This window comes from Rhamphochromis longiceps, linkage group LG20 (assembly GCF_057381845.1).
Source record: "Rhamphochromis longiceps isolate RC_006_pf linkage group LG20, R_longiceps_female_GT1.1, whole genome shotgun sequence".
Lineage (NCBI taxonomy): Eukaryota > Metazoa > Chordata > Actinopteri > Cichliformes > Cichlidae > Rhamphochromis > Rhamphochromis longiceps.
Window position 1 is genome coordinate 32,666,013 of NC_140576.1, and position 22,834 is coordinate 32,688,846.

Sequence of the window (22,834 nt, forward strand, 5' to 3'; positions counted from 1 at the left end):
AAGCCCTTTTTTACGACAGCACTTGAAGGCAGCATTCATTACGGTACAGGCTGTCATGGCGCAGAGGAGGCCAGATAGATCAGCAGCGTCAAACTTTAATTTCGGCTCTATTTCTAAGATGTTCGGGCGTTACACCCTGTAAAATCATCACCACCCGTTGACGACACATATCGGTAAGTTGTCTAAAACTGAGCCAGCCTGCTTTTCACGACGGTTACTTGTTCCGAGCGGCGGGCAGCCCAACGTTAGCTGTAACGTTGGAAAAATGTCGTTCGTATAAATATGACTTTACTTTGATGATCGCAGGCGGTGTTGACTGTTTAAAATGGGAGCTTTCGCATTCAAATAGCGTTCTGCATGCAGCTTATGTATTGTTATAAACACCACATGCTAATGAAAATGCTTTTTAACAACATAAACAAGTCAATACATGAAAGTAATTGGCTACACAGAAGTTGCTAACAGTTTCCATCAGTGTATTTTCCCATTATGTTAATAGGTTTGCTTTAGTTGTTATCGACCCTATTCTGGACCTGTCAGTGTATCTGAACTGTGGCTGAACATTATCTAGACCATTTGAATATTATCTTGGACCAAGCACGGCTTATGAGAGGGAGGAGGGAACATTTTTTCCTCCTAAGCATTTCAGGACTAAAGCCTCACTGTGCTCAGTAATGTGGACATGTATGGCTGCACGAGCTGAGTGATAAAAGTGTTTGTGCAAGTTTTATTACAGGAGCACGAATTAGAGGAATTCGAGGGAACAGATGAAAGAACATTATTTGGAGAAGTCATTCCTGCCAGTAAAGGCTGAGTCATAATGCAGAAACAAATGTTCTGCATGGCACTTAAACTCATTCTGCCCACTGTTCCCTGCACAAGTTAATGAATAATGCCTTGATTATTCATTTGGCAACAGATGGATTCTTTCACTGAAAGTGCCACTTGCAGGGCACATTAGTGGAAAAATAGAGACATAAAAGGACTGGTATAACTGTACATTTAAAATATAGTTGCTGGTAAGTCTAATCTTTAAAGTTGCGTCGTATTTTATAAGCTGATAATAAATTTTGCATGCACAGATAATGTGGAACATGCCCAATAAAATAAGATGTGTCCTTTAATCCAGGAGTCATGTCTCATGTTATGCCCAAATGGTGAACACAACACAGCCACAACAATCAGCGATCATAACTTTAGTTGTAAACTAAACGCGTTCTGTGTTCTGTTCTTCGTATAACATCAGGGTCACTGCTGAAGTTGCACCAATCCATTCTTCATGGACATAATTTCTAGAGGGACTTCTAATGATCTCATCATGAAATTTGACTATTATATTTGAAATGGTTATTAACTGTTTTGTGGGAAGTGTAGTGGTTAGCTATGTCACCTGACATGAAGAAATTCAGGGTCGTGAAATGTTTTGCTGGTCAGCTAGTGAGTCCGAATACAGGTTTGATTAATTTGGTAATTATAAATTAGCTGTATGTATAAATGTGAGGATGAGTGAGTTTTTTCATCTGGGGAATAAAACAAATAAGCAAACCAAAAACATATCTCTGGCATATTTAATGACCTATGTCACTGAAAAGCAAAGGTAATTGGATGCTTTTTGTTGGTTAAAACATGTTGTCTTGTAATTGTGTAATTTCAAGAGTGAAACCACTCTGTTTAGATCAGTTTCTGCTGCAGCAACATACAAGAATCCATTAAATCTCATAATATCCTGCATCCAAATGTTAATCCTTCTAGTAGCTTCATGCTGGCCCTCCTCTGTAGAGGAGTAGTGGTGTTTGCCTTTTTAAGGCCAACACAGCCTCAGCTGTGGACAACCCAAGACTTTCATGTCACTCCACTCTGATGTTTGCCTTTGCCTCAACAGCCTGGAGCAGCAGCAGAGAGAGGGAAGCTGTCTTTGTGTGGTTGTTATCCTGCCAGGTTCTGGCTGAAACTGCATGAACTTGAATATTGTTATGTACTACATTATGTACTGTCTGTACTACAAAACGAGTTCACCATACCCAGGGTATCTTTCTGTTATCTGGAATCACTTACCTCAACATCGGCTGTCGGGATAAGCAGTCACGCGGAGCTGGTTATAAACTCGCTAAGTTACCCCAGGGTTAACTGCATGTTCACATGAAAAGGTGCAGTGCTTGCATTAGCATCTGACTAATCACAAACATGGATGTGTGTATCTGCAGTAGAGTGGCTGATTTCACGAAACGGATGATGAAATTGTGCTATGGGAAAAATACGAAACAGTTAAACACATAATATAGCTTAAAGGTAGCTTTAGACTGGTTCCCCTGTGACCTAGATAAACAGAAGATGAATTGGTGATTGAGCTACAATATGTAATCTTTTTGCTCATCTATTCAGCAAAATGCAGCTACAAAGACATCTTTTTTGACTTGTCAGCACACTCCAAGAAGGCATTCTATAAATATAAACATGAAATAAGTAGTAACTACCCGTGTATGCTAAGGTCCAGAGATGCCCATTTTTCTGTCTGTTTCTGCTGCTGCCAAAATTAATGAATCAATCCTAAAAGACTATCAATGTCGAATTTTCGTATTAAAGTAACAACGGCAAATGTCCAATAAGAGCTTTGTCTCATGAAACTATATTGAACAAACAATGGACCAGTTGATCCTGTGCATCAAATAAAATGTCTTGATATTTGTTGGATAGATTGCCAAGAAATCTGCTTAGTCTGTGTTGCAGCTCTAGCAGGCCTTCCCAGGTTTTACCTGTGTGGGTGTGTCTGTTTTCACGCTCCACCATCTGTGCAGCTGATTTCCATCACCAATTAGGGTTGGAGTGCTTATTGCCAGTCAGAGGAGAGTTCTGATGATAGAGTGCTATTCTCTTGGCAATATCTCAACTGTGTGTTTGTGGGTTAAGATTGTGACTTACTGCTATTTCAACCAGCTTCTGCGTTTTGCTCTGCATTACTTAGTTTTGTGATAGTGATAATGGCTTTTCTGGCTCTTTTAGTTAATTATTAATTCTTTATTTTATTGCCACTGTCTTCTTTTTCAACCAGCATGCTTTTATTGTTACTTAGGTGATGTAGGAGTCCCCTTAAGATTGCTTGTACTAATCTTGTTGCACCAATACTAAGCCTAAAAGTTTTCTTTGCTAATTGGGTTTAAGATCTGGGAAAACTAATTTATTCATCTCCTTCCAAAAGATGTTTGTTTTTGTTGCTCATTTGCAAATGAAGGATGGTGAACATGTTAAACCTCATACCAGCCACGCAAGCTGATATGATTTAGCTCAAAGTAGACCTGTGCAGTACAGTCTCACAGAGCTGCTATTATGGCTGTGGTTTCTGTGCCTCATTACAGGATGTTTGAACTCTGATTCAGTGTACTGGGTTCATTTAGATGTCAAAGTAACCTCAGAGTTTCTATTTACAGTTGTTCTAATTGTTTGTCTGAAGACACGTCTCCTGGATACGAGAACAACCATTTGAAGGAATAGATATGATACATTTATTAAATATGTCAGCCGTCCTGCATTTTTAGCATAGCTTTTGACAAACATTATTATCATTTGTTGTTATAACTTTAGTTCATGAGTTTAGTTTTATCCATCCATCTTCTTCCACTTTATCTGGGGCCGGGTCGCGGGGGCAGCAGCCTAAGCAGAGAAGCCCAGATCTCCCTCTACCCAGCCATCTACTCTAGCTTCTCCGGGGCAACACCAAGGCGTTCCCAGGCCAGACGAGAGATATAATCTCTCCAGCGTGTCCTGGGTCTGCCCCGGGGCCTCCTCCCGGTGGGACATGTCCGGAACACCTCGCCCAGGAGGCGTCTTTGTCAGATGCCCGAACCACCTCAGCTGGCTCCTTTCAATGTGGAGGAGCAGCGGCTCTACTGAGCCCCTCCCGGATGGCTGAACTTCTCACCCTATCTCTAAGGGAGAGGCCAGCCACCCTTCGGCGGAAGCTCGTATCCGTGATCTCGTTATTTTGGGTAGTGACCGAAAGAACGAGATAAAATCAGTAGTTAAAATGTAAGTTTTGAAATTTAAGCTTAAAAGTGTGGATTTGGTGTTTTATTCAAATGCTTCTCCGTGTCTGGTTCTGACTCTGGGAACTGATAAAAGACCGGATCCAGATGAGCTGAGGGATCTGGAAGGTTCATACTGGGTCAGGAGGTCACTGATGTATTTTGGTCCTAAACCATTCAGAGCTTTATAGACCAGCATCAGAACTTTAAAGTCTATCCTCTGACGGACAGGCAGCCAGTGTAAAGACCTCAGAGCTGGACTGATGTGGTCCACTTTTTTGGTCTTAGTGAGGACTCGAGCAGCAGAGTTCTGAATGAGCTGTAGTTGTCTGACTGATTATTTTTTTTTTTTTTTTTTTTTTTAGGCAGACCTGTAAGAATGCTGTTACAGTAATCAAGCCTACTAAAGATGAATGCATGGACTAGTTTTTCCAGGTCTTGTTGAGACATCAGATCTTTTATTCTTGATATATTCTTGAGGTGATAGTAAGCTGATTTTGTTACTGTCTTAATGTGTTTTTCTAAGTTTAGGTCTGCATCCATCACTACACCCAAATTTCTCTCCTGGTTTGTCGTTTTTAGGTGTATAGATTGAAGTTCTCTGGAGGCCTGTAATCGTTTTTCTTTGGCACCAAAGACTATTTCTTCAGTTTTGTTTTTGTTTAGCTGGAGAAAATTGTGGCACAACCAGTCATTAATTTCCTCAATGCATTTACCAACAGCCTGTACAGGGCCTCGGTCTCCTGGTGACATTGTGATATATATTTGTGTGTCACCTACATAGCTATGATAGTTTATTTTGTTGTTCTTTATAATCTGTGCCAGTGGGAGCATGTAAATGTTAAACAGAGGGGATCCCAAGATGGAACCTCGTGAAACTCCACATGTGATACTTGTCTGCTCAGATGTGAAGTTACCTATTTGGAAAAAATACAAAGTATTTCCTGTTTTCTAAGTATGTTTTGAACCAGTTTAGTACACTTCCTGAAAGACCTGCCCAGTTCTCCAGTGGTTTGAGTAATATGTTGTGGTCATTTGTATCAAATGCTGCACTGAGATCCAGTAAAACTAATACTGACATTTTCCACTGTCTGTATTCAGACATATGTCATTAAACACTTTGGTCAGAGCGGTTTCAGTGCTGTGGTTCTGTCTAAAACCTGACTGGTTCACAAGGGCAGGGGGGCTTTAGGGCGGTGTCGCTATCATACCCTGGCTGTTGGACTGGTCTCTCTGTGCTCTTTACTCATAGCATTAAGATTGTTTCCACACCTCTGCTGTTTGCCTCCCTACGCACTACACATTTCTGTCAGCTATTCTTGGGCTGTTGGTAAACACACTGAGTATAAGTTGCTCAATAGTCTGCATTCTACATTTAGTAAGCCTTGTGTTTTGGAGGGGGCGGTATGTTTGCTTTATTGAACTTTTTCAAGTTAACTTGCAGTCACTTTATTTTAAAAAAATGTAGTTTGTTTCACTGGATTTTTATTGTATTTTATTTACAGTTTTACTTTTTTTGTTAGTTTTTTTTAATTATTATTATTTTCAGCATCTTTTATTTTGTTGAGCCCTCTACTTCATTTAAAATATTTTTGTGGTTGCATTTAGTGCTTTGTCTGCTGTAACTCAAAGATGCTCTTTGGTTTCCCATTTCCTTAGCAAAATATAAATAAATTAGGGGTGGCAAAAGACTTTTGCACTGTACTATTTAAATCTATTTGTGCCTTACTGTATGTTTAGTAAGGTAAAATATTTCAGGTAAATATGTGTGTACATTTTCAGTTTCACCTCTTTCCACTTAGCAGAACAAAGTATTTGTAGTTGTTTAAGTGGGAGATCTGAATGTTATATTTTCAGTCTTTGTAGTAGAGACAGTGGGAGTAATAAATCGTTTCACGACTGAGTGAAATGAAAGCCCATCAGTTTGTTGGAAGAAAATGCCGTAATCTCTTCAAACATAATGACAATCACTTACACAGAAGTTAGGGACATGTTTTCTCAGTGCAGGCTGAGTTGTGAGGCCCTGCCTGCCCTTCAGGAGAGGAGTTTGATCCCTCGCAGAGCTATTTGGACCTCTGCATTGTTGAACCCTGGTGTTGAATGTGAGCTAAATCCTTTGGCCAGAGGAATAGGGGCTTTATTACAACCTTTAAACAAATCTCTGTAAGGAGATACCTGTGTGTTTAGAGAAGGAATGATTATCTCCAAATACTGACAAGAATCTTGCATGAGATTTAATGCAGGTTTCTATTAACCACCCTACCATCTGGTCTTGTTCTCCTGGTGATTTAATAGGACTGTATAACTGAAATTCAATGCTGGTACGGGTTAAACTGTACTTCTCAGGAAGCAGCTGCAGAGGAGATGCAGGAATTTGTTACCATATGTTTATTTCAGAATTTAATCTGTTTAATGTTTAATCTGTTTTTCCAGAGTCACAATTTGATGGATAGACTATCTCGTGTTTCTTCGAACAGTATAAAAACATCTAATACATCCATGTTAGGAGATTTTTATTTTTGTTATTTTATCTCTGACCAAACCTGGTACTAGCTATTATTTTCAGTTAAGACTTACATTCTGATGATTTTCTTAATCAATTCCTTGGTCTGTAGTGATTTAGAGGCCAATATGTTGCCTTCAAATTGCCCTTTGATCACGAGTCCAAATCATAAATACATTATTTAAATGCTGCTTTCTTTCCCGCTAGCAATCCACTGTTTTAGTAAATGTGAAAAAAGTTCATAAGCAAAAAAAACAGCAAATGAAATCTGAGAGTGGTTGATATTTTTCCTAAAATATTAACCCTTACCTTGTTCTTTGTTCTTCTATCTCAGTCAGACTCATCTTGTAGCTGTAAAGTGTAACTAAGATGGCGATGGTGAAAGTGGTCAGCTTGAGGCAGCGGGTGATGTCCTGGTGGTCAAGCAACAAAACTACTGTAGTATTTCCAGAACCCTTTCTTTAAGTTTTTCATCTAGCAATTCATTTTCACTGCTGCTGGCATATGACGTAATAAACACAGATATGACGTTTAACTGAATGAATTGGTAGCATAGATCTGTTCACAATTTCCACTTTAGATTTTTGAGTCGGGATCAAACAAATATCTGGCCCAAGCTATCCGGGATAGCCAAAATATTGGTACTTTTGAATGGCACAAAAAAAAATTGGGGGCTTTGCGTTGTGGAGAAGTAATGATCATGCCACTGAAGCTTCTTTTTTAGTTAAGAGTGGAATTTTTGAGGACAGACTAATGCAAACAAATTTACAAGCCAAATTCGGACATTGCTCCAGAGTCCGGTAGGATCTCTTTAAGGCTGTACTGCTTTAAATGTAATACTGAAGACAGCATGACATCACCATTTTAATTTAGCAGTTTCCATATGTAAAGTCAGTGGAAGTGTTTTGAATTTTATCCAAACTACACAATTTATGTCGTTTGTCTGACCCGCATACTACGAGTATGTTTCTAGCAGAGGGTCTTGTCCTGTGATCCAAGCAGATCTGTGATTCTTTGCTGCTTTGCTAAGAAGTTTTTAGGTATTAGGAGAGGAAGCTGTGTTTTGGTCTGCTGCTGTGCTCCAGGTTTGGAGGAGGCCCAGGCTCAGCTGGCTTTTCTCTCAAAGACTGACTGACCACAGAGACATACCAGTGTGGAGGGGGGGTGGTTACACGCTCCCCACAGCGTCAGCCCACTGCATGTTAGGTGTTTCCCCCCCCACCCTTCTCTGAAAATGGACACTGCTGGTGTATTTATAAACCCCAACCTCAGCCAGGCTCTCTGTCTTAAACACAGTTAAGGAGCTGTTCGTATTCAGAGTCATGCTGAGCTTTGCTGTCGTGCTTTCTAGACGTTGAATTCTGTCGCTTTGCTTGTGAAACGTTGCCTGGAGGCTCATCAGGTAGGAGAAGAATATATTTGAGCTAAAAACTTTACATTGATTATTATAATTGGTGTGCTCACATATGACTATTATTTCTGTAATGATCACTGTGTATTATAGAGATTTGCTTGTCTTGTTGTGGGAATGACTCATTTTTTACCAGTTTTCTATAACGGTGAAGTTTCACCAAATGTCATTTAATGTCAAAGCCAGTACTAAATTTATCAGTATAGACAGCTAAGTGTTTGTCTATGCTTGACACTGGTATACTGCAGCGATTAGTCAGATGACTAGTAACTTTTTTTAATGTACATATTCATCGTGCAAACATCTCAAAGATCCTTTTCATCTTCTCCGTAGGGGTTTTTGAAATTAGGGGGAAATTTCATCCCTAAAATGCTTCCTATAGGGGAGATTAGGGGATAAAACTTGTGAGCTTCACTACAGGTCTTACAGTTTTTCCTTTAGGCTGTATTTTATTTTTCTACCCTAACGTCAACATCTTTCCTGTCTAACTCGGGACTGTATATTTCACACAGAGCAGCTGATGTCAGTGTTGTAATTTAGAGCAACAAAAATATTCTGAACCAGTTAGCCTGAAAATGTTCCTGTCTGAGGGAGCAAAAGATTCAGATTGTGTGTGTGTGTGTGTGTGTGTGTGTGTGTGTGTGTGTGTGTGTGTGTGTGTGTGTGTGTGTGTGTGTTTTTTGTTTTGAGTAGGTTCCTTTCTCATCCATTGACTTACATTTTTAGCTAGTAGTCAAATTTACAAGCCTTCAACTTCACATCTGAACCCTGTCTTGGTATGATAATAACTTCCAGAAACAGCAGAGGAAACTTGTAGTCTTGCAAACAAATGGAAAGTTGAGCAAAACATTATTAGGTAACTGAAATTAGGTGTAAGAACTATTTGTTACAAGTTGTTGTAATTTTGTGGAAATGGAATGATTATCTGCATTACCTGCAGTTCCACACTCGTGAAAATTTGTTTCTCTTGGTCACACACGACTAAAAACGAAAAATCTTAAGGGGCCACACAGGAAACGACTAACAGTGGCATGGCAGCCACAGGCTATATATTCAGTGACAGTCAGTGGCTTCAAGAGGTGATGGGTGAAATAACAGCTGACAGTAGGTGGGTCCCAAGTTAAATTATTCACAACTTTAAGGTGATTAAAGTTATTATCTAAGAGAGCACAGGACATAAATGTATGAGAAGGTGGTAAATACATTAGAGGATTCCCTTGGTAACTGGGGGCTGGAATGTCTGTTAGTGACCAACTTGTAAAGTGATGTGCAACAAGTTTCCTGTGTTGACGGATAGTCTTTTCTTAAAAATGAACTTATAGAAAACTGTTGTTTTTTTTATATATAGTTTTTGACCAAAGGGCTAAAAACTGCAGCCCTTTGTGGTGTTTTGAGTGAGATTTGACTTACATTTCTTGTGTTGATCTGTTTCAGATGAAAACAGAGTTTTGAGATCGACTATTGGAAAAAGAGAGACCCTAAAAGAGGAGAAATGGAAAAGCCAGTATTGCAGACACAGCCTTCCACCTTGCCTTTTTTCGACACGGCCCACGCCTTCAACCTGCTTCGAGGAATTCATGAACTGCGTGCCGAACGAAAGTTTTTCGATGTGACTTTATGTGCCGAGGGGCGTGAGTTCCACTGTCATCGCACGGTGTTGGCCGCTGCCAGCACCTACTTCCGGGCTATGTTTGCAGGGACACTCAGGGAGAGTGTTATGGACCGGGTTGTTTTACACGAGGTGTCAGGTGAGCTCTTAGGTCTGCTGGTGGACTTCTGTTACACAGGACGGATCACCGTCACTCAGGATAACGTGGACCTGCTGCTGAAGACGGCCGATCTGTTTCAGTTCCCCTCGGTCAAAGAGGCATGTTGTGCTTTTCTGGAGCAGCGGTTGGATGTTTCCAACTGTTTAGAAATCCAGGACTTTGCAGAGGCCTATGCTTGCAAAGAGCTGGCAGCCAGCGCGCGACGCTTTGTCCTCAAAAACATAATGGAGCTAGCTAAAGGGACAGACTTTGAACGCTTGCCATGGAAACGCCTCCTTGAGTTTGTGTCAGATGATGAGCTTTGTGTGGACAAGGAGGAGACAGTTTATCAAATTGCAGTGCGTTGGGTGAAGGCTGATCTCCAGCGACGACTACACTATTGGCCCGAGCTCCTCCAGCAAGTCCGACTCCCCTTTGTCAGGAGGTTCTTCCTGTTGGCCCATGTGGAGAGCGACCCACTTGTCTACCTTTCACCTACCTGTCTCCGTATGGTGAATGAAGCGCGTAGCTTCCAGTCCTGTGAATACGACCGTCACGACAGACCTTGTCATCGCATGCGGCCTCGGCCATCCACAGGATTGGCAGAAATCCTGGTGGTGGTAGGAGGCTGCGACCAGGACTGTGATGAGCTGGTCACAGTGGACTGTTACAACCCTCATACTGGACAGTGGCGCTACCTGGCTGAATTCCCCGACCACCTGGGAGGAGGCTACAGCATAGCAGCACTTGGAAATGATATGTATGTTACAGGTAAGCTATCTGAAGACATTAAAAGTAAGGCTGTGATGCTGATCCAGTCCAATCCAGTTTTATTTAGCACTTTTTTTAAAAACAACAGTGTTTGAAAAAATGCTGTACAAAAACACCACAACACAACAAAACAAAACAAAAAATACAAGATTAGAACACACCATTTTCATACTCAGTTAAAAGCTGTTGAGTAAAAAATTATTTTATGACGCATTTTAAAAACAGGCAACTAGCTGGACATCCTAACATGGGCAGGGAAATGATTCCACGGTTTGGGGATGATTGCCTCTGTTTTGGGGGGACTAGCAGAAGGAGCTGGTCCACTAAACCTCAGTGACATTAAAGGTTTTAAAAGCAAATAATAAAGCATTGCTAAGGCCAACATAAATTGTGTTACAATAGTCCAGATGATAAAAGCATCAATAAAATGTTCAAAAACTTTAAAATATGACCCAGATTTGACCTTGTATTAAAGCCTCAACTGGTAAAAACTCACATTAAATATAAATATATATCTTTATCTTGTTTATCTTGCTTAAAATCATAGTCCAGTTTGACACCAAGGTTGGTTACCATGGTTTTTACAGATTTGAGTCATCTTAACCATAAAATGGATAGATATTGGCAAGCATTTTATTTGCCCATAGCCATAACCATTGTGACATCACCATTTGTATTTAGAAGCCTCAGCTCTAGCATTATGGAGGTTGTTGTTTTGATTTTGCTGTTCCTGGTCTTTCATGATTTGAGAAAAATATCATCTGCTGTTTATTAATAAACTGCAGTCTCTACGGCTACTGACTTTGTGTGAACAAGGAGAAGTGAGTCAGGACACAGTGTGCTGACAGAACAGCAGTGGTGTTATCTTTATCATCACCATCATTACCAGTAACTGAGCATGTCTGAACAGTGAGATATCTTCTTGAGAAATCATCATAGACCTTCGCTTTAGGCTTGTGACTCAATTACTGCCTTGTACACTAATTTAGAAATAAAATCCCACACCACTGATTTCCTAACCGTGGCTGTTTAGGTTGTATCAAATTTAACTTCAGGGTTTTCCCTGGCTCAAAATGGACCTCTGTGGGGTCCATAAGGATAATCAGCTTTCATCTACAGCAGATGCAATGAATCTTCATTAATGCATTTGGCAAATATGTGCAATTTCATGATATTTCTGACCATTTCTAACCAAGAAGACACATATCTGTGTCCTTTAGGTGGCTCTGATGGCTCCCGCCTCTATGACGGTGTGTGGCGCTACAAGTCCAGCGTGAACGAATGGACAGAAGTGTCACCCATGCTGAAGGCTCGTGAATATCACAGCTCCTGCATCCTGAAGGGCCAGCTGTATGTGGTGGCTTCGGACAGCACAGAGCGTTACGATCAGGCTCTGGACTGCTGGGAGGCCCTGCCAGCCATGCTGCATCCGATGGATAACTGCTCCACCACCGCATGCAGCGGACGCCTGTATGCCATCGGCTCTCTGACCGGTGAGGACACCATGGTCATCCAGAGCTACGATGCAGACACCAACCGCTGGACCATGGTCAACTGTGGACAGCTGCCTCCGTGGTCCTTCACACCGAAAACTGTTACCCTAAATGGCCTCATCTACTTTGTCAGGTGAGGTAGAATCTTTTCCAGTTGTTTCTTACATCTTTAATTTACTTTTTGCATTTAGACTATAGTTTTAAAACTGTAAACACCAGGGACAGAATGTAATTAAGTACATTCGCATAAGTAATTTGTTTAGGAGGAGACTTGTTAGCTGTATTCTTTATATTCGTCTACTTTATCTTCAAGGGAAATGTAATTTTTACTTGAAAACCTGAGTTATGTAAATGTATATTTATATTTAAATGCACTTAATTCAAACTGCTCTTGTTTTTCATTTTTATCTTAAATACTTACCTTACGATTTATGTGTACAGGATCTGAGTCGTTCTTCCACATGTGCTAACAGCAACAGTGTTAAGCATACTCCTGAAGGGTCTAATAAATGGTTTTTAAAAAGGGTCAAAGTTGCAGAGAAGTAATTTGAAATCCCTTTTTTTCATTGAGTTTTCATTGTTTTCAGGAGATTTTTTTTTATATGAGCTCTTGTGCAATGATTTTACTTGCCCTGCCCACTTGAGATCAAATTGTGCTGCTTGCGGCCAATGACCTAAAACGACCCCGGTGCCACCCGATTTAGACTTTCACAGAATGAGGGACACTGGACCACATGAACACACTAGTGTTGATCTTTTCTATCCAGTTGATCATGTTGAAAGATACATTTAGTTCTTTGGGCTCTGCATTTGTTATTTAATATAACAAATATTACATCAATTTGCTACTGACTGTTGATGAGGTTGGTCTTTACATATGAAAGAGAAATAAACATGTTTTGACTGGGTTGTTAGATTTGAAGCTGAGATTGTTTTGTTGCTTTGGCAGCTCTTTGACTTGAGTTTCTTTCTATTTGCAGGGATGACTCAGCTGAAGTTGATGTTTATAATCCTCAAAAGAACAAGTGGGACAAAATTAGTCCGATGACCCAGGTTAGTATTTCACACCAGGTGCTTATGTGCTCCAATAGCAATCATTGTGATCTGATCCCTGTCCTTAGGCAGAAGAGCACAAATGTCACTCAAACTAAGTCAGTTACAACATGATGATAAATTCATGAATAAAAATAAACGTATCCACATTTCTCACCTCCAATTTCAGTTTAGGACAACCACACCTTATCACAAATTGACTGGCTTGCCAGAGAAACAAATTAGATAATTAGAGAGAGTGTACAAAGCCTTATCTTCCACTAGCTCATTTAGTTTTTTAGCTTTGTATTCGTGATCTCAGGAATATACGTTTAATAATATATCTGTTACTTTTTTCAAAGAAAAGAAATATTTCTCTCATGACAATATGTTGAGAAAGTGGTTGTACATACAGTATGTTCAGGGCAGTCGTTAGTGTGGGACACATGATGCTCCTTTTAAATAAGCATTTTTTGTTTTCGTTGAATTGAAAAAAAAAATCAACTTATTATATACAATACTGAATCAAAGGCTACACAAAGAAAAAAAAAATTGTCTGTCTGTCTGGCTGCTTTTTATTGTTATTGTTAGATGTATAAATTATTATGAATTATAGCAAAAATACATGCTTAAAAATTTTGTTTTCTTTTTCAGGTCCATGTTGGAGGCAGTGTGGCGGCCCTGGGGGCTAAATTGTACGTGTCTGGTGGTTACGACAATACGTTTGAGCTGTCCGATGTCGTAGAAGCCTACGACCCGGCCACCCGCACTTGGAGTCTTGCTGGACGATTACCTCAGCCGACCTTCTGGCATGGCAGCGTCAGCATTTTCCGGCAGTTCATGCCCCTGGTGTCGAGCGCATTCGAACCCACTGACATACCCGAGTCAAACGGCATTCTCCTGCACCGGCATCACCGACACCACGCGCTCCACAATCTCAATAACCTCAACCAGAATCAGGATCTGAACGCGGCACACTGATCTCGAAACCTCGAAACCCCCATTGACCATGTTCTCCCTCATCGTGCCCTCAGTGTACTGTGAATTTACCTCATCGCTTTGCTAAAGCTGTCAAAGTCAGAAAAGAAGACTGAGCTAGTCTTAGTCTGTTGACTGGACAGAAAGGCCTGGAGCCAGATGGATAGATGCACACAGATATTTTATTTATCCCACAGGGGGAAAAGTCTAAGTTACATCAGCAATGCTAAGAAAAACATTCATAAGCTTCTGCAGATTAGAGTGAAGTAATGTTTACGCACTACAGAAATGCATACCTGTTATTTTCTATAGTCACCTGATTGTTTTGTGCACAACTTCCAAGTCGTTTCACCACATTCACCACCTTTTGAGATTATTTGCATATTAATACTAGTGGCAACCCAGCTCTCGCTAAACCTCTTTGTCTCTATCAGAAAACACTACACACAGCTGTGAATTTATAGCACTTACACAATAATGAATTTACCTGTAAAACATCTTGGCAGCATTGGTCAAATTTAATCTCCTCCTTATGATTTTTGATATATGCCTGGAATCCACATTCATCTTTTACCAGTATATGTGTGAGAAATTGTCTATACATGGATATATATATTGTATAAACATTTGGCTCCTTGTATCCCCAGTGGACTGCATTATCCACTACACGGATTGCATTCTCGGGGGGCTCTGTACAAAAGCTCAAGAGAGCTGCTGGTTTTGTGGCTTAATAACCAGGCATGCAGTTTATTTTGGTTATACAAGAGAAACCACTTTGAGTTAGTGCTGAAATAATGAATTTATTATGTAGTTGATCGATGGAACTATTTTTATAATAGGTTAAATGTCAATGGTTTCAGCTTTAGCTGTGCTTTTTTGTATTTATATATTTATTCACATTGTAAACATTCAGCTTTAGACTGTTTGTTGGGTAAAATAAATATTTAAAGAGGTTATCATTCTGGTGTGCCAGATTGTGATGGGGGTCCTAACTACCCTTACAGCTGGAGACCAGAAAGCTCCTGTTGAGTGGTTGGCGAGAGCCATATACAGGTGTGAAGAAGAACTGGATTATGGTGCAGGGTCACTTCTAAGTTGTATCCGTTAAAGTTCCTGCTGGTCAGTAATGCCTTACTGGCCTTGAGCTTGGACTCACCATTGGCTTATACATTTTGAGATTATTACCAACTGAAAGTAAAATTCAAATTAGAAAGATTAAAACGGGGGAATTTTTGCATTGAAGGTGGGCGTTTGTCAGCTGTGGCTGTGCATAAAAGGAAACGATGCAAATTCTCAACTTTATTGCATCAGTAAACACTTAACTGACTAGTTAATGGTCTCAGTCCCTTTTATTTTTCTTTCAGTACAGCATTTTCTAAAATATGGTTCTGTTTATAGTAAATTAGCTGGTAAAGCAGGGTGTCTTTGCTAAACTTGACGTTCCAGTGGTGGTGTATGTAAACCAGTGAGTAAGATTATGCTAGCTGCGTTTATATGTGACCTGTTGTGTTGGCACTGTATCCAGCATCCATGCATGAACTGTAGTTATAGTGGAGATTATTTTCAGTGGCCAAAACCACACTTAAGAATTGAAACAGATGTGGTGAGTTATCAGACAGGTCCACACAGTGTGCATCAACTTTAGCTTTTCTATGGGAACTATCTGCTGATGTCAACTACACAGTGGATGGGAGTTATCTCCTACAGGGTGAGGTGTGTCTGCGTGTGGACATTTCTATGTTCAGTGTGTTACTTATGAGTTTCTGTTGGTGTTTGTTTTGTTTTTCATTTATGAACATAGAAAAGTGAAAGTTAAAAGCGAAATCTGCTAAATTAAAGTCAGATCACAAAATGTGAATAAAACAGTTGAGAGGGTGCTGCGAGAAACACGATTAAATGGCAGTAATAGTTAAGCTTGAAGAAATGAAGAAGTTTTAAAATGAAGTAAATCTAAGGGTTACAAGTAAGTGAGCTTAATAAAACTCTGAAGCTGCTGCTCATCTCTTCCTAGAGGCCTGCAGCTCGAGGCTACATTAGCTGCTACTGGCAGACAATCTGCATTATGGGTGACGTAGGCTTGGGTGAGGAGAGGAATAAAAACAACATATCTCTGGTTTTGCAGCAGTTTTGCTCTGAGTGGATTATTTCTTTAACAAGTAAAAGCCAAATATTTTAACAGAAACCACAAGAATCTGTTTGCATTCCAAAATCAAAAATTGATATCCAGAACTAAACAGGCATACAGCCGTATGGTTAAAACGTTAATCCTTCCCCGGAGAAATCTGTGTGCTGAGAAATCATCATAGTAGAATTTCAAGTTGGCTGCATGTGATGTTAACTTGCACTGAGTTGATTCTGTTTTTAGTGATTCTTGGGCTGCACGGCACGTCCTCATGACACTCTAGACTCTTAAACAGGGCTATATCAGCCTCTATAACCATGCATGAAGTTTTTTTTTAAAAATGTATTTCATTTAATGTTTAACGTTTTAATGTTTTCACTGTTATACTGTTTTCTTATTTATGGATATATTTGTGCTGTGATTGCTTCTGAAGTTCCTGCCCATCAGCTGCAAAAAGATCAGTGGCTCTTCGTAAACACTGGTGATGAGTCGTCAGTTACAACTGGAAGTGCAAAAAAAATCTCAGTTTGTTGTCGAGTAGGATATATTTTTGCTTCGTTTGAAGTAGTATATTTGTGTGTTTCCATGCTGTTGTCATTACACCATTGTTTTCAGTGTTCAGTCTGTGATGTTGAACAGGTTTGTAAATACAGTATATTCTTAACCTTATTTGCTGTGTTTGTACACTGTTTCCACGGTGGCTACTATGAATTAAACTGCAGGCAGGTCTGACGTAGTTTATTCTGCTGAGTCACAATGATTTGCTCTCAGCAAGGTTGCAGCAAATATTTCAGTGAAACAGTTGACAGTAGCTTCAAAAGACTGAAATAAACACAAGCTCACTAAAACATAAAAGCACATCTCAAGAAATATTATTAACCTGTGTGACATTTTAAAAACAATCTGCACCTGTTGCATCAGGAAAACAAATTAATTTGGCCAGTAGACATCAAAGGTGCTCTAGAATTTATCCTGACGAGCTTGTCACCAAATATATAATATAAATCTAAGAAATGTTTTGAAACCATTTCCTTCAGGTGAAATTTGGTATTCTTCTATCTGGCAGCAGTTGCTGTATGTGGCCATTATGACTTTGCAGTCCCTACCATCATTGCAGAGATTTGGGACAAATATTTAACATAAATTGCTCAAAAATTTGCCTTTTACCTGTTGTGATACCTTTTGCTTATTGTGAAGGGAACAAACACAAATATTTTAATCAAACATTTAAACGTAAACGTGAAAAAACATAACGGTTTGGAAAGTTGCAGGGAACTTTTCAGGTATTTGTTGTTCTCTAAATGTTTTACTCTGGCTAAATGTTCAGAAACCATGTGATAAGGATCATTTTTGCAACAAAAAATATTTCATAAAAAACATTTAAAACATTATTAAAGGAATTAAACCCTTCAAAATGAGCAACAGTTATGATGTTACACCCAAAAAGACTGAATATAAACTGTTCTGTCGACGTCTTGAAATGTGACCGTAATACCAGTTTGAACCACAAGATGGTGCAGTGAGTCAGTGTAATGTTTAATCCAACATTGCGCAAAATAGTCAAGTTGGTGTTACCGTCTTACTTGGTTACTTTAGTAGCTCAATGAAATTCCCTAAGCAGCTTGTTTTGGTTTGTTTTAAACTAACATAGAAATATTGGATTTGTAAAAATTACAAAATAATTCCAAAAGTACATAAAACAATTCAACGCTTTTTGGAATAGACAACAGCACTAAAGCTCTGGTAAAATACTGCCACCTTGTGGTTAAAGTTTTGTTTTTTAGAGGGCATTTCATTGTTTCTCTGGCACAAAAGGCACATCATATCGACCCAATCGGTGGATCCCAGCAATTCTTAGTTTTCACACTTTTTGTGTGTTAAATTCACACGAAAAGGTAAGCCACAACTATATAATATAACGTGTATAATAATGTTTTGTTGACAAATCACTGTCCACATTGTTTTTAAGGACCATTTTCTATTCCAGTGGAGATGGAACCTGCAAAATTAGCATGGCCCATAGAGCCACATTAATATGAAAGACACCAGGTTAAAATAAACCCATCAAAGATTAAATAATTTTACATTCATTGTTTACATTCAGCCTAAGCAAAGAGGCCCAGACCTCCCTCTCCCCAGCCACCTCCTCCAGCTTATCCGGGGGAATACCAAGGCGTTCCCAGGCCAGCCGAGAGATATAATCTCTCCAGCGTGTCCTGGGTCTGCCCCGGGGCCTCCTCCCGGTGGGACATGCCTGGAACACCTCACCCAGGAGGCGCCCAGGGGGCATCCTTGTCAGATGCCCGAACCACCTCAGCTGGCTCCTTTCGATGTGGAGCAGCAGCTGCTCTACTCTGAGCCCCTCCCTTTGCTTAGGCTGCTGCCCCCGCGACCGGCCTCGGATAAAGCGGATGAAGATGGATGGATGGATGTTTACATTCATGATTGGTTGTTAGCACTCATCCACCTTGTAACTGCTTTTACTTTTTTTTTTTTTTTTTTTTACACACTTGTGCAATTTTACTGCTCTGCAACTCTTCTATTTCAAAGAATATTAGAAACACCCTGAAACATAATGCAGTCCAGTACAAAACCACCACCTGGAGGAACCGTAATAAAAAAAACACTGAACTACTACATTTGTTACACTGTAAGCACATTGTAACCAAAAGTAAGAAAATGCTTTTCTGACTGCACGGAAAACGTTCTCCTTTAATCAGCAATGTAAGGTGACACTGAGCTCCAGCTGCTGTAAGCACACTGACAAAACCTGTCTTAACAAGGTGGAAAATAACATTTTACATTCAAACAGCATTTAAAAACGTGCAATTGAATTACTGTGTAAACTACATGAATCTGCTTTTCTTGCATGCGTGGAAGCAGAAGCAGACTTGTTGTTTTGCACACTTGCTCGCTTCAGGTCTTGCTCTCTGACAAATTCTCAACAATTCCCTCCATGTCTATCGTGGACTCATAGGGCTCAGTAACCAACTGTGTTTGCTGCAACACAGGAAAAGTCTGCGTGGATTCGACCTCTCCCAAGTTCTGGTTAGAAATAACCTCCTCCATCACCGCATCACTCGACTCAATCACAACCCTCACGATGCAGCCAGAGGTGAGACCTGTTGAGGATTCAGCTCCTCGGTTTGTGGACTCCTGAGTGGACCCATCACAGATCAGCGAGGCCTCCTCCGATTTGGGAGCTTCGGTCTCGACCGGACTTCCATCCACATCTTGCACAATCACATTCCTCAGCTTCCTCTGCCGCGGGTTGTAGTTCTCAGTGCGCTTGTGAATTTGAATGTGACGCCGCAGATGTGCCTGAAGAGGAAATGTAAAAATGTGAGAGTTGGGTAAACTAACATGATGCAAGTGAGGGAAAGCTTCAAAAAGAACACAAAAATTATAGATATACAGTATAGTCATGTTGGTCTACAGTCAAGTTTATAAAAATATCCCTGTAAGTGAAAAGTTCAGACTCTACACATTCTTAATATGGTCGTCTCAGCCACACAGCTCCTGGCTGAGACCACAGAAGGCCCACCCAAACACCTGGTGGCAGGGTCAGACATTCAGTAGAAAGTTGGCCTAAAGGGAGGGGAAAGGGACTCTAAACACCCAGTATAAGATAAAGAAGATTATGTTTAACTGTGTCTCATGCAAACTTAGTTTAGTAGAGTCCAATAATTGTAAAATGTCACACAAAAACATAAACCCGTTAGAAAGATAGATATAATATATAGCTGTCATAGCCAGACATAAAAAAGCCCACAAACTAGTGATTCTTGCTGAATGACATTAAAGATTAGAAGGGTCTGAATATGGGGACAGTGCGCAAATAACCATGCAAGTGATACAGACCTGAAATGATTACAAAAAATAATATAAAAGTAATTAATTTAATTACCTGGAACTTTGATGGCAACTAAAGAGATGGATTTTTTTTTCATTATATAAAAGCTTCAGTTATAAATTTTTACCAGTTTTCATATTTATGACCAAAGAACTTTGCTTTGCACTTTTTGAAACTTGCTTTTATCTTTTTTATTTCTTTTCTAAAAAATCTTGTTTGTATGAAATAGCAGTTATAGACCAATATCACACCACAAAGCAAACAGTCTGAATTAGGACACACTAAATTCACTCAGGCACATTCACATAAGCGTGCCCCTGAAAGTTGATATTTGTGTCCACTCACTCCCTATCCACAGTAGCCCGAGTGGCTAATACATGTGCCACTCGCCTTCTTAGACGGAGATTATGGGTTTTAGTCCCATCTGGCGTGAATAGCAGAATGGTGATGAAAATTGGCATGGGAGACATCCTACAATAAAACCACCTCCATCAAAATTATTAATCTCTTTGTCTTCCCACTATGATTCAGTCACATTTCCTGAAGTTAAATTAGGGTTAAAACTAAAACACTCGGGTGTATAATAAATCCTGTGGTGGGTTAGATTAGGGCTCTGCAAAATGAGCTTGCTGATGATGAAGAAACTGTGTTGGAACCAACCTGTCGAGTGAACTTGTAGCCGCAGTCTACACACTCAAACTTCCTCATGCCTTTATGACGACGCAGGTGGACACGGAGCTGCTCCCTCGCTGAAGGAGAAAAGAACGACCAGAAAATAAAGAAGAAATCACTTCACCAGTGATTCTTTCATTAGCAGCGCTTCATTCATCAGGGCACAGGTCATGAGTAACAACAAATTTATTGTAGAATCAGCACCTGACCTTTGAAAGTTTTACCGCAGATGTGACAGCAGTGGGGGCGGCCTTCCTCGTGCTTGCTGGCCTTGTGTCGGAGAAGAGCGCCTTTCTCTGTGAAGCGCTGCTCACAGACATCACAGCCGAAGGGCCGCTCGCCGGTGTGAGTCCGGTGGTGTTTATCCAGACTGGCTGGCAGTGAAATACAGAGATTAACACAAATCACAATATCTGCAGTTAAAGTGAAAGTTTGCAAAGACAGCAAAACGGCTAAGTGATTGCTCTTAGAAGCACAAAACACACCGGACCCCATCGATAGTAATGTAGGGACGTTTGGGTGGCACAGCATTACCTCAGAGCAAGTAGGGTCTTAGTTTGAGATGCATGAGATCTTTCTTTTGCTTCTTTTAGGCAAATTACTGATTCTAAATGTGTCACAGGGGTGGATACAAGGTGAATAAAGTGCTTATGTGCAGAGAATATGGCTGTTACCTTGTGTCCTAAAGGTTTTCCCGCAGAGGTGACACTGGTATGGCCTCTCGCCACTGTGTATACGCAGATGCATGTTGAGGTTGTTCTTTTGGGAGAAGGCGTGGCCACACGAGTTACAGACAAAAGGGCGCTCATTTCTGTGAGCAAGAACAAAACAGACTTAAAATAGTTTTCATTAAAACTTTATGTCGTTTACACTTTTATTCATCCTCAAGAGGAAATTCACAGAAAACATGCTCTCCAACCTGTGGATAGCTTTTATATGCATCTGCAGGCCGTTTCTACTAGATGCCCGATGGCCACACTCCTCGCACACAAACGGCTTTTCTCCACGGTGTTTGGCGGCTTCGTGCACACGCAGCTCCGCACGAGTTAAGAAGGTTTTGGGACACTGGGAACACTAGAAACACAGCAACACAATCAAAACATAAATCCCCAAAATTTGTGTTAAAGTGAGTTTGAAATGACATACTGAAGGTGCTGCTGACTGTAGGTACTTACTGCATGTGGTTTGGGGTAACCGTGCACCTTCATCATATGAACTGTCAAGTTTTTCTTGTACATAAATTGTTCAGGACATGTTGAACACTGCAAAATGTGACGAAGACATTCTTCATATTCACTTCAGGTTTGTGACATACTCAGTTACGCTTTTTGTTAGGTGTATGCTGTACCTTGTGGGGCATTTCTCCTGTGTGGGTGACAGTATGCAATCGTAGCGCTTCTTTTGTGTTAAATGTAGTAGAACAAATGAGGCAGGTGTACATCTGGAATTATAAAAGTAAAAACACTGAGGATTCTTCATAGTGAGGGTTGGAGAAAGCGTGAAAGGGTGATTTTCTTTACTCACCAGCGCACTAGAACAGTCTCTCATCTCGTGTATCAAAAGGTTCTCCTTCCTGTAGTACCGTCTTCCACATTTAAGACAACCGAAGGGCTTCTCCCCTGTATGCCTCCTGTGGAGATGAGACATTAGTTTACTCTTTTAAGAGCATTTCGAAAGAAAAAAAAGGTGACACCCTGTACCTGTTGTGAACCTTGAGGTAGTATTTGCTCTTGAAGGCTTTGAAGCAGATGGAACACTGCACGGAGGCCTTCTTAGAATCGTCCTCCATCGTCTGACCATTCTTGTTTTTGTTTTTTTGACTCTGGGCCTTGCATTTCTGTCCAGTCGCCGTAGACGGGGATGTGGTTGAGGAAGCGGGCTTAGTAGCAGGCACATACTCCTCATCTGTGTCTTCGGGAATCTCCTCCGGAATACCCACGTCATCATTATCGTCTTCTGCTTCCACTCCCCCACTTACCTGGCTAATAACATTGTCGTTAATCTGCAGCTCCGTTACCTGCAAGACAGGTGTAATAAAAACATCTATATTCCTCTTTAAAAACACACTCATTATTATCCGCACAAATGCCCCGTCGTTGAAATATTTTTTCATGCTTATGTTATTGTATTCTACCTCAGTTTCACCAGCTAGCTGATCTGAGTTTTGATTTTCCTCAACAACTGCATCACCAACTTCTTTCTCCACAGGAAGAGGCGGGGCCAACTCGTTTT

General features: G+C 40.4%; 2 protein-coding genes across 6 annotated transcripts in view; one reads left to right on the forward strand and one right to left on the reverse strand.

The window, feature by feature from the left end:
- The first annotated feature begins 39 nt into the window (after window positions 1-39).
- On the forward strand, window positions 40-16,813 carry klhl21 (kelch-like family member 21). 2 transcript variants are annotated; one of them, XM_085392631.1, is made up of 5 exons: window positions 40-173; window positions 9,368-10,452; window positions 11,673-12,078; window positions 12,926-12,998; window positions 13,632-16,813. In XM_085392631.1, exons 2-5 carry the CDS (start codon window positions 9,426-9,428, stop codon window positions 13,956-13,958), a joined length of 1,833 nt encoding a protein of 610 aa, XP_085248757.1. In that variant the 5' UTR covers window positions 40-173; window positions 9,368-9,425; the 3' UTR covers window positions 13,959-16,813. The 2 variants fall into 2 exon arrangements, with proteins under 2 accessions (XP_085248757.1, XP_085248758.1); XM_085392632.1 differs by lacking the exon at window positions 40-173 and adding an exon at window positions 7,800-7,924.
- Window positions 16,814-16,962: 149 nt separating this feature from the next.
- zbtb48 (zinc finger and BTB domain containing 48) overlaps window positions 16,963-22,834 on the reverse strand; it is a 12,205-nt gene continuing 6,333 nt past the window's right edge. For all 4 annotated transcript variants that reach the window (XM_085392625.1, XM_085392627.1, XM_085392626.1 and 1 more), the window contains 10 exons: window positions 22,737-22,834; window positions 22,303-22,619; window positions 22,127-22,232; window positions 21,951-22,043; window positions 21,778-21,864; window positions 21,522-21,676; window positions 21,277-21,413; window positions 20,812-20,976; window positions 20,591-20,679; window positions 16,963-19,398 (listed from right to left, as the gene is read on the reverse strand). The exon at window positions 22,737-22,834 is cut by the window's right edge and continues 576 nt beyond it. In XM_085392625.1, coding sequence (XP_085248751.1) covers window positions 18,994-19,398; window positions 20,591-20,679; window positions 20,812-20,976; window positions 21,277-21,413; window positions 21,522-21,676; window positions 21,778-21,864; window positions 21,951-22,043; window positions 22,127-22,232; window positions 22,303-22,619; window positions 22,737-22,834 — 1,652 coding nt within the window. In that variant the 3' untranslated portion in view covers window positions 16,963-18,993. The remainder of the gene's footprint in view (window positions 19,399-20,590; window positions 20,680-20,811; window positions 20,977-21,276; window positions 21,414-21,521; window positions 21,677-21,777; window positions 21,865-21,950; window positions 22,044-22,126; window positions 22,233-22,302; window positions 22,620-22,736) is intronic.

Excerpts from the sequence above, each read along its gene's own strand:
- klhl21 (XM_085392631.1), top strand. The coding sequence starts at position 9,426 with ATGGAAAAGCCAGTATTGCAGACACAGCCTTCCACCTTGCCTTTTTTC. Across the intron at positions 10,453-11,672 it reads AAATGATATGTATGTTACAG|GTGGCTCTGATGGCTCCCGC; the intron begins GTAAGCTATCTG and ends TGTGTCCTTTAG. Across the intron at positions 12,999-13,631 it reads AAATTAGTCCGATGACCCAG|GTCCATGTTGGAGGCAGTGT; the intron begins GTTAGTATTTCA and ends TTTCTTTTTCAG.